This window comes from Syngnathoides biaculeatus, chromosome 10 (genome assembly GCF_019802595.1).
Source record: "Syngnathoides biaculeatus isolate LvHL_M chromosome 10, ASM1980259v1, whole genome shotgun sequence".
Taxonomy (NCBI): Eukaryota; Metazoa; Chordata; class Actinopteri; order Syngnathiformes; family Syngnathidae; genus Syngnathoides; species Syngnathoides biaculeatus.
In genome coordinates, this window is record NC_084649.1 from 30,809,469 (window position 1) to 30,821,607 (window position 12,139).

The window sequence follows — 12,139 nt, forward strand, 5'->3', positions numbered from 1 at the left end:
ATTAAAGATTGTTGAATTACTAAAAAGCTAAGACAGCTTCTTCATAGCGCCAATAAAATATATTCATCATCTTCACTTTTTGTTACAGCCAAAATCCAATGGCTTAATATATTTAATCTCTCTTTCAAAACACAATCGTTAACAAAGACAAAATGAAAAGAATCTCCTTATCGTTCTCATAAAACCTGTATTCAATTTCTGAGTTATGTAAACCACTGTGCTACTGTGTTTAAGACTAACATCAATTGCTTTGTTACCCAGATCTACTGTATGCTTTACTTAACACGCTGTTGTCTCTTGAGATCTGCAGACAATTTCTCTGACATGACTTGTTTGTGCTTTGACACTCATTGTCAAATGCAGGATGTTACACAGACCTGTACACCTTACCATTTTGAAGTCAAGGTGTTGTCACAATGAAACAGAACACACTGCAAAGCAATCTTAAGTTTCATGGCAAAGGATATGATATGTATAGGGAGAGAGATATACAGTAGTGTATGGATATGTTTCCATCCATCAATCCATTTTCTTCGCCGTTTATCCTCACAAGGGTTGCGGGAGTGGCCGAGCCTATCCCAGCTGTCAACGGGCAGAAGGTGGAGTACACCCTAAACCAATCACAGGGTACATGAAAACAGACAACAGTCACACTCCCAATCACACCGAGGGGCAATTTAGGTTGTTCAATCAATTTTGCATGTTTTTGGGTTGTGGGAGGAATCCGGAGTGCCCGGAGAAAACCCTTGCAGGCACAGGGAGAAAATGCAACTCCACACAGGCGGTGCTGGGATTGATCCCTGGACCTCAGAACTGTGATCCCAATGTTATACAGCTGCCTCACCGTGCTGCCTGGATATGTTTCATTTTCTGAAAATCTTTTCACATTATTGTTTCAACGTTTTTTCACTTCTTATAATTGGTTAATATGTGTAGAATTATGAGGGTAATCTATTTAAGGATGGGGTTTTAACATACTGTAAAAAAATGAAGGGGGTGAATAGGTTTTTGTGGACATTGTATATACATGCAAGGCTATCCAATCTCAACAAACATAATAATTCCAGAAAAAAGAGGGGTGATGCATGTTCACCTAAAACCAGACTTAAAACATGCATAAGACACACAAAAAAGGACTTATGCAATTTTGGACTGCAAAAATGAGAAAGTCTCATAAAGCAAATGAGAGAATAAGAGCCAATCCACTTATTCTCTGTACACTGCACAACAATATATGTAAAGTATAGTCTATATATTTTGTAATTTATGAATTTCAGGATGATTGCTCATTTGACATAGTATGTTTACTGCTCCCAACAATATGTTATTGCCATAAAATGACAAATATTAATTTTTTATTTAATATCTCACAAATAGCATTGTCTTTGAGCTTTGTAAAATAACGACTTGATCTGGATTCTTACTGTCCAATGTGAACTCTAGCACAAACTCGCTGCTGTTGGGCAGGAAGCTGTGTCTCCAGCCGACGTTAATGTAGTTACTGTTGTGCTCCACCGTCACATTCCAGATCTCTTCCCCAGGTACCACTGCACAATGGGTGTTAAAGGTTAAGGGTCAGTAAGATCAGGGCACAGATCCAAACACCCAATGGGGGACCCAATGTAGACCTACAGTAGTGTTCAAAATAATAGCAGCCCAATGTGACAAACCAAATTAATCAAAATTTTCAGAATATTTTTTATTGCTATATGTCAAAGAAATTACCACTAAATGCAAAAGATTCTGAGAAAACAAACCCGACCCAGCATTCATGATATATACACTCTAAAGGAAGTGCAACTGGGCTTTTTGTTGAAAGGGGTGTGTTAAAAAAATGGCAGTCAGCCATTGACTTTACAAATACAAAACCATTTTGTACAAACTTTTTCTTTTTTCTTAACGACATTCCATAATTCATTTACATTCCCTGGTTTTGCTTCAGAAACAGCATTTTTGATGTCACCCCATAAATTCTTGATTGGATTAAGGTCCATGGATTGGGCTGGTTAACTATGTTGGTTTGTAACCAAGACTTTTGAAGTTTTTTAGTGTGTTTGGGGTCACTGTGTTGTTCAAGGGCATGTCCTCTCGACCAAAATGCAACATGACCTCTTCAAGTACCGGTATTTTGACACATGCAAACCGATCCATAATCCCTGGTATATGAAAAATAGGCCCAAATCCATAGGAGAATCATGCCCATATCCTGATACTTGCACCACCATGCTTCACAGTCTTCAAAGGCTTGAATTCAGAATTTTGGGGTCGTCTTACAAACTGTCTGCGACCCCACCACCCAAAGAAATTATTTTATTCTCATCATTCTACAAAATGTTCCTCCATTTCTCTTTAGGCCACTTGATTTGTTCTTTGGCAAATTATAGCCTCCTCTGCACCTGCCTTTTTTTTTTTTTTTTAACAGTGACTTTGCAGGAAATTCATGGAAATAGATTATCATCCCACAGACGTCTTCTCACTATCACGGTATTTACAGGTAACTCCAGACTCTCTTCGATCTTCCTGGAAGTGATCATTGGCTGAGCCTTTGCCATTCTGGTTATTCCGCAATCCATTTTGATGGTTGCCCTTCATTTTCTGCCACGTCTCTGGGTTTGCTCTCCATTTGAAGGCATAGGGATCATGTTATATGAACAGCCTATAATTTTTTGCACCTTGAAACGTTTCCTCTCTTCAATCAAACCTTTAATCAGTGTATGTTGTTCTTTTGAACAATGTGTGGAACCACCCATTTTACTCAGGCTTTCAGGAGAAATGCATGTTCAACAGGTGCTGCCGTCACCCTTAAATAGGCGCCACCTGAATCACACCTGGTTTTCATAAAATTTATGACCTCACTGACTGAATCTCACTGCTATTTTTTAAAACACATCCCTTTCAACAATTTGCCCAATTGTACAGCCTCAAGAGTGTCTATACCATGAATGCTGGGTCTTGTTGGTATTCTGAGAACCTACTGCACCTACTTGGTAACTTGTTTCACATGTAGCAAAAAAAAAAAACATACTCAAAACGTGGATTAATCTGGTTAGTCACATGGGACTGCAATTATTTTGAACACTACAGTGGTGTATAGATACCGGTGCCACTCGGGGAAGTATGATAAAAAATTTTTTTCAATAGCCACTCTTCGGAGTAAATTGTCCATTCGTGAATTAAAAATTCACCCTAAATAAAATAAAATGCTCATTGATTTTTAAAACCACTAAATATTTACTTCTGAGTTTGGAGTAGTTTTAGGAGTAAAAATAATAAATTATAAATCGAAGGGTGCTCCCAAAAACAGTAATTCCAAAAGTTTAGGTTCACACCTCTCATCTACATAACAGGCATTACATTTGTGGCTATGTTTCAATAATTAATTGTCCTATTGATTTGGATGTAAACTTTGTTGACTGTTTCTTCAAGTGATAAAGGGCAGTTCATGTCACATACAGTATCTACAGTGGAACCTTTAAAGTCAAACACCTTGTAAAGTTTTTTTTTGGGGTGGGGGGGAGTGAGAGCTTGACAAATTTAACATTTAAGAAGGCTTATAAACTTTGAGTTTGAACAGTCCTCATGGATGACATCACTTTGAACACCAGCATTTGGTACGTCTTCAGTAAGCAACAGAGGAGTAATTCTGTGCATCGGTTTTGACATTTATATGAAAATTTTTCAACTCTTACCCAAGCCCAAATGGATTGTTCAGGGATCTGAGAGACGACACTGGAGAGATTGTGACTAAAGAGATTTATATTGGAAGGACTCGGGCTCCATCCGGTATTATTATACTTCTGACAGTAATCGTTCATCTCAGGGGATGCATTCAAGAAGAGCACTGCACGAGACAAATTCTGTTAAGCAGCAATAAATTCTTCTTGTCTTTTCAGCTTGTCCTGTTCGGGGTCATCACAGCGTGTCATCTTTTTCCATCCGTGCATTTCCTTAGCCGCTTATCCTCATAAGTGTCACGGGGAGTGCCGGAGCCTGTCCGAGCTGTCAATGGGCGGAAGGCGGGGTACACCTCAAACTGGTTGCCAGCCAATCGCAGGGCACATAGAGACAAACAATCGCATTCACAATCACACCTATGGGCAATTTAGAGTGTCCAATTAATGTTGCATGTTTTTGGGATGTGGGCGGAAACCGGAGTGCCCAAAAAAAAACCCAAGCAGGCAGAGGGAGAACATGCAAACTCCACACAGACGGGGCTGGGATTGAACCCAGGTCGTCAGAACTGTGAGGCCAATGCTTTACCAATTAACCCACCATTCCACCCTCATCTTTCTCCTTGTAAGACAATGTCCTGCATCTTCCTCCCAAACACCCACTGCCCTCATGTCTTCTCTCATAACATCCATCACACTTCTCTTTGGTGTTCCTCTTGGTCTTTTGCCTGATGGTTCCATTCTCAGCACCCTTCTACCAAACCATTCAGTCTCTTGCCTCTGGACATGTCCAAACATTCAAAATCTGCTCTCTTGAACCTTGTCTTTAAAACATCTAACTTTGGCTGTCCCTCTTTAAATTGCTACATGTCAAAGAAATTACCACTAAATGCAGAAGATTCTGAAGAAGATTTCTGCCACCTTCAGCTATGCTTCCTGTTGTCTCTTCAGTGTCACCGTCTCTAATCCGTACAACATGCCTGGCCTCACCACTGTTTTATAAATTTTGCCCTTCATCCTTGCAGAGACTCTTGTCACATAACACACCAGACACCTTCCGCCAGCCGTTCAAACTTACTTGGACCCGTTTTTTCTTCACTTCCTGACCACACTCCCCATTGCTTTGGATTGTTGACCCCAAGTATATATAGTCATCTACCCTTGCTATTTCTTCTCCCTGGAGTCTCGCTTTTCCCCTTCAACCCCTTTCATCACGCACATATATTCTGTTTTACTTTGGATAATATCTTCATTCCTCTCCTTTCCAATGAATGCATTCATTTTTGTAATTGTTCTTCCACCTGCTCCCTGCTTAAACTGGAGATCAAAATGTCATCTGTGAACATCACGGGCCAAGGAAATTCCAGTCTAACCTCATCTGTCAACCTACCCATTACCACAGCAAACAGGAAAGGGGCTCACAGTTGATCCCTGATGCAGTCCCACTTCCACCTTAAATTCTTCGGTCACACCTGCAGCACATCTCACCACTGTTATGCTGCCCTCATACATGTCCTGTACAATTCTAACATATTTCTCTGCCACCCCAGATTTACGCATGCAGTACCACAGTTCCTATCTTGGTACTGGTACTCGGTACTTCCTCTTCTCTCCTTTTCTTGGTTCATCGACTTTTCACAGTATTATTTCCATTAATTTAGCACACTACTGGCACCAGTCAACCTATTTCCATCTCTATTCTTAAACACCCTTACCTGCTGCACATCCTTCCCATCTTTATCGTTCTATCTGGCAAACCTGAAGGGATCTTTTTCTCCTTCTTTTGTGTCCAACCTGGGGTACATGTAACATGCCTCAGGTTTGGCCTTCACCATTTCTCCCTTTGTCCGATGTCGCAACTCAATGTATTTCTTTTGCCTCTCCTCAGTCTTCTGAGTGCCCCACTTTTTCTTTGCTACCCTCTTTCCTTATATGACTTCCTGTATTTTGGGATTTCACCACCAAGTCTCCTCCCCTTTCCTACCAGAAGACACACCAAGTACTCTGGTGCCTGTCTCTCTGATCACCTTGGCTGTAGTAGTTCAGTCTTCTGGGAGCTTCTGCTGTCAATCGAGAGCCTGTCTCACCTCTTTCCGAAAGGCCACACAATGTTTTTCCTTTCTCAGCTTCCAAAATATGGTTCTCTCCTCTACCTTTGTCTGCTTAATCTTCCTCCCAGTGTAATCTTACACACCACCAATTCTTTGCTGGCGAGTTACACTCTCCACTACCACTACCTTACAGTCAGTAACCTCCTTCAGATTACATCGTATGCACACAATGTAGTACACTTGCGTGCTTCTACCTCTGCTCATTACTGGCATTTCCATCCTTTTTGCAAAGTCCACCACCATCTATTCCTCAAAGTTTCTTTCCTGGATGCCATACCTACCCATCATTTCTTCATCACCCCTGTTTCCTTCACCAACAAGTCCATTACAATCTGCACCAATCACAAATCTGTGTCTGGGATCCTCAGAACTACTTCATATAGTTCCTTCCAGAATTTCTCATTCAACTCTCGGTCACATCCTACCTGTGGGTCTTCGCCACTAATCACATTATACATAACACCCTCAATTTCAAGTCTCAACCTCATCACTCCATTTGATATCCTTTTCACCCCTAAGACATTCTTTGCCAGCTCTTCATTTAAAATAACCCCTACTCCATTTCTTTTCCCATCTACTCCATGGTAAAATATTTTATACCCTGGCCCTAAACTTCTAGGTGTATTACCTTTCCACCTGCTCTCTTGGATGCACACTATATCAACCTTTCTCCCAATAATCATGTCAACCGACTCCTAAGCTTTTCCTGTCAAAGTCCCAGAATTCAAAGTCCCTCCACTCGGTTGTAGGCTCTGTGAATTCCTCTTCTTCTTCTGCCAACAAATCCGCTTTCCTCCTCTTCTTTGTCTTCGACCCACATTAGCTGAATTCCCACTGACGCCCTGCAAGTTGACAGTGCTTGGGGTGGGCATTGTTAACCCAGGCCATGACTGATTGGGTATGGGATTCTTTAGATGAACGCTCATATTTGTTTGGCAAAGTTTTAAGTCGACTGCCGTTCCTGAGGCAACCCTCTGAATTTATCCAGGCTTGGGACCGACCTACATATTGCAGTGACTTATACCCCCGAGGGGCTGCATTCTAAGCTACTAAGCAGCAATAAATTATCCTTCCATTTTCTGTATTGCTTATCCTCTCGAGGGGTGTGGGGGTATTGGAGCCTCTGTCACCCATCTTTGAGCAATAGGCTGAGTACATCCTGAAATGGTTGTCACATATAAACATATAAAGTACCATTTGCATTCACATTCACACCTTACGCTCAGTTTAGAGTCTTCAATCAACCTACCACGCAGGTTTTTGGGATGTGGGGCAAATTTGGGGAAGCCGCAGAAAGCCCACATAGGCACAGTGAAAATGCAAATGTAAATGCAAAATGCACATGCAAATTCCACACAGGCCAGGGCGGGATTTAAAGACCAGTCCTCAGAAACTAGAGACAGATGTCGGTCACGCTGCTGCCAGCAACCAGTGATTTACAACATACAGTGCCGTGAAAAATTATTTGCCCTCTCAGGATTTCAGCATATTTTTTCAGACCTATTACACACAAAGGTTTCAAATCATTAAATAAATGTTAATATCACTCAGCAATAACCCAAGGAAATACAAAATGCAGTTTTCAAATGACAAGTCAATCTATTAAGGCACAAAAAAATTCCAACATTTCAAAATGTCCGTAAAAAAGTAATTGCCCCCTGAACCTAAAAAACAAAACGCAATAAATTAAATCAAGGGTTTGTGATGATTGGTTTCGAGTCTTTCACATGGCTCTGGAGGAATGTTGTCCCATGGCACTGGAGGAATTTTGTTCCAGCCATCATTGCAGAATTGTTTTAACTCCGCCATATTGGAGGGTTTTCTTGCATCTGTCCAGCATCTCAATTGGATTGAAATCTTGACTTTGATGGGCTCCTCCTAAACCTGAATTATTATGATTACCATAATTTTTAGCCATTCAAAGGTGGACTTGCTGGTGTGTAATGGATCGTTGTCCTGCTACATGATCCAAGAGTGCTTTTGTTTGGGGGCACAAACTGAAACTCCTTCAGGAATTTCTGGTAGACCGTGGAATTCATTGTTCCATCAATCACAACAAGCTGTCCTGGTCCCGAGGCCGCTCCACCACACTGCCAGCACCACACTTCACTTTTGGCAGAATGTTTTTTTGTTTTTTTTTTTTTTCAAATCAAAAGCAATGCCATTTTTACAACAGATATAACGAGCCGGACACCTTTTAAAAAGTTCAATTTTGGACTTGTCAGTCCACAGAGTGTTTCCTCAAAAGTCTTAAGGATCCTCAATACACTTTTTGGCAAATGCAGGACAAGCCTTTGTATTCTTTGCTGACAAAAGGGGTTTTCATCTGGGAACTCTCTCATGGATGCCATTTTTGGCCATTGTCTTTCATATGCTATACAGTCATGAACATTGACCTAAACTGAGGCCTGCAAGGCTTGCAGGTCTCTAGATGGTGTTTGAGGGTCTTTTGTGACCTTCTTAATGAGTCCTTGTCACACTCTTGGAGTACTTTTAGTTGGTTGTCCACTCCTGGGAAAGTTTGCCGCTGTTCTTAGTTTTCTCCATTTGTGGATAATGGCTCTGACATTTGTTCACTGGAGTCACAAAGGCTTGGAAATTGCTTTGTAACTTTTTCCAGACTGATGGATTTAAATCACTATTTTTCTAATTTCTTCTTGAATTTCTTTGGATCGTGGGATGACGCATTGGTTCTTGAGATCTTGTACCCTACTTCACATTCTCTGACAGATTCTATGTAAGTGGATTCTTGATTCAACAAGCTTAGTAGTAATCAGGTTTAGGTGTGACTTGTGAAATTGAACTCACCTTTGCCAAATGTGTGATTAGTCACAGTGACTTGGTGATTTAATGAGGGGACAAGTACTTTTTCACAGAGGGCCTGAAACGTTTAGATTTTTTCGTTTTGTGTTCTAAATAATTGAATTGTCATTTGAAAACTGCTTTTTGTATTTCTTTGGGTTGTCTCTGAGTCATACTGTATTAGAATTGGTTCGATGATTTTAAGCCTTTGTGTGTAGATATGCAAAAAGAAAACATACTTTTTCACAGCACTGTATTTATATAAAATTTTAAGTTTAATTTATGCAAATTCAGTGTCAATATGTAATAATTTAGAGAGACACAATTATGCATTTATCCCTTTGAGGTCACCAAACAAGCACTACACAAGCACCTATAAAAGTTGGTTGGGTGGGCTCTGCTTGAGTGACATGAATGTCAATCAAGGTTGACGTGCAAAAGATAGGTGATTTGCTGGCTAAACTATTTGGCAATGCAGGTCACAGAGACAACCTCGGTATTGCAGCCAGTGCAAACCATCATGGTGCTTCCCAGAATTCCTTGCAATGCTCTTTTTAAAGATAGGTTCAAGAAATCAACCTAAATCTTGCTCTTCACTTGCATTTGTTCCAGAGCCCCCCAAACCAGAGTGATTTCAATCTGAGATTTAGAAGTGGTTGTTAAATTCACTCTAAATCTTTATTCTTGTGTAGTTTGACCAAACAATGTCAGAGACCGGTCATCGAGACACCCGTAAACTCATTCTAATTGTGTACTATAAGATTTTCATTTGGTAAAAAATCTTCATAACTAATCAGAGAACACACAGCTTTCACATTTGTTCAACGTCAGAGGTTCCACTGTATGTGAAGGCCATTAAAATCATGGGAGAATGTACCCAATACATTCTTATCAATATTCTTGTTGATGACCAGGACAGGAGGTGGAGTGGCTGGCCCTGCCTCAGTTGTTTCGATGGTAGTAGAAGTTGTAGTCTTCACAGACATTGTAATAGTGGTCGTGGTAGAAGTTGAGGTATTAATGGCTGTTGGAGCAGCAGTAATGGGAGGAAGAGGAGCAAGAGGAGGAGGAGTAACAGTGAAATCTGAAGCCCAAGAAAGATCCGTAAGCTCAACTACAAGGGAAGAGCGGGGAAAGAACAAAGAGTTACAGACAAGGCACAAGGAATTTAACATGTATATAAACACATGACAAGGTTTATCAAGGTGAAAGTGAAAACAAAGATACTGTAATTCCTCACAAGTGACAATAAATAATCACATCTGAGTTAAGTCATTTTACCTCTTATATAAAAACCACTGTGGACAGATTGCTCTAAATTTATAATTGAAACTTGGGTATCATTACAAACACAAATATTACATTAGGGTAATATTTGTGGGGACCTTGAACTGGTCCCCAGCTAATTTCATTTATTTTTCAATTGAGTTGTAGAGGTTACAAGCCACAATAGTGGTGTAAAACGTTTTGAAAAGAATTATCTTGTCTGTTTTTTAATATCGTAAAATTGTGGCATTTTAACATTTTTTCACAGTCAACAGGGGTGTTGACTTTTTCTATCCACTGTCCATTAATGTATACATACAGCAGTAGTATTGTCAATCCTAATGCATCTTTTGCTGCATTTCACATGTAGTACTTGAAAGCCTATAACCAAGTTCTCGAGTTTTGCTAAAAAAAAATATATATATATATATCTTGCAGACTAAGATAAAACACTGACACAAATACTTTTGTTATTATTATTATTATTACATACAGGGAGTCCTCAGGTTGACACGGTTTCGACCTAAGACGTTTCGACTTTACAACGCCCGTCCCCCGTCCGCCATTTTGTCTGGCTAGTGCTTGTCCGTGTTTGTACGCCGGGAGTATCTTCATAATTTTTGCCCTCCTTTGTTGACATTATCGCACCAAAGAAGAAATCTGTCTTTTAGCAATGCTTCTGCATTCTGCAAGCTCAAAAAAGATTGGAGAAAGGAGAGAGACCAACACCACCAAGGCTTCAGTCGGTCGACCGTGGTGAAAATTATTAAAGACAAAGCCCGTATTTTAGCCCATGTGAAAGGTTCCGTTCCTATGTTGGATACAATGATCACAAAACAAGATTCTTTGATACTTGTCGAGATGGAGAGGATGGAGGACCAGGTTCCTTTGCAATAACTAAGCACACCTTCCCCTTCTTCTTCTCCATCCACCTCTCAGCAGTAATGCTAAGTACATCTTCTTGTTTATTTCAAGGTATTTGTTTTTCATACAAAGTATTTTGATGTAAATTCTGACTTTAATGGTGGAATCCGACTTAAGTCGAAATTCGAGTTCAGTCGCTACTGTAGGAACGGATCTCAGTCGTAGACTGAGGTATTTAAGTACCCAGTACTTATATATTGTTATATTTTTAAAGTTCTATTCTTGTTCTCAGGGCATCGATTCAGGCTAATTCAAAGAGGTCACCCTTTCTCAAAGGTTCCAACATGAATTGTGGTTCACTCATACTGTACCTTGATTTTAATGTGATCTACAACCACCACAATGTCAATTATTAAGGTTTCCATCACACAGCTCCCTATTACATGATGGGGCAAAAATGCCATCATGCTTGCATCATATTTCCAAGCATGCTCAAAAGCAGTGAAGACAATGGCATATTTGGTAGCAGATGCAAGGCAGTTACAGAACTTTAGTTCAGTCAAATGCACCATTTATGACTGATCTGGTGAATGTTTCAGGATGGCAGAGTGACATGAACTACAAAAATGCTCTGAACCAAAATGATCAAGCCATTAAGTGGGCTAGGCAGTCATGTGCTGTCCACCATGGACTTCTAATTTTCAAACAGTTAATGTTTCCTTCCATTCCAAGCATACCCAGCAACATGCCCGTTATAAGCTGCATTTTGTGACAAAGTGTCGAAAAAATTTGTTGAGATTCTAAAGTGCAGCAGTTAGCAAAAATGAGAAATACTGCAAGATTGTCCTTAAAAAAAAAAAAAGTACCATCAGGGATATGTTAAAAAAACTAATTCTCAATTTTCCAGGTCAACAAACTATAATTATAGAAAGAATTCATGAAAACCCGTACAACTGTAGTTAAGCATGTATGGGTAATTAGGTATACACATTTTAAAAAATAACCACTTATTGATGAGATTTCCACAAATGTGTGAAATATGTATTTTTTCTCACACTATTGGCATTCATAATAATATCCTTCTTCTTTTCCTTTTGGCTTGTCCCATTAGGGGTCACCACAGCGTGTCATTTTAGATGAACGCATATTTTTTGGGCAATTTCATGCCGGATGCCCTTCCTGACGCAACCCCTCTGTATTTAGCCGGGGAGAGAAGCTTACAGCACCTGGTATTCCAAGGCAGTCTCCCATCCAAGTACTAACCAGGGCCAAACCCGCTTAGCTTCCGAGATCTGGCGTTCTCAGAGTAGCATGGCCGTAAGTTAATATTCATAATATTATATTACGGTATAATCTTCACTTGTGATATTAAAATTTATATTGTTATATTATATATTATTTATATTAAAAGTTTTATTAAATCCC

The 12,139-nt window shown here is 39.9% G+C and overlaps 1 protein-coding gene across 20 annotated transcripts in view; it reads right to left on the bottom strand.

The window, feature by feature from the left end:
- The window catches only part of nfasca (neurofascin homolog (chicken) a), a 201,521-nt gene that overhangs the window by 36,879 nt on the left and 152,503 nt on the right, over positions 1 to 12,139 (bottom strand). For 13 of the 20 annotated variants that reach the window (XM_061831670.1, XM_061831672.1, XM_061831682.1 and 10 more), the window contains one exon: positions 1,425 to 1,547. The exons of 6 other annotated variants lie outside the window; for them this stretch is intronic. In XM_061831670.1, coding sequence (XP_061687654.1) covers positions 1,425 to 1,547 — 123 coding nt within the window. Of the gene's footprint in view, positions 1 to 1,424; positions 1,548 to 9,461; positions 9,699 to 12,139 lie in introns of all 20 variants that reach the window. One more of the 20 variants, XM_061831690.1, reaches the window with a different exon arrangement.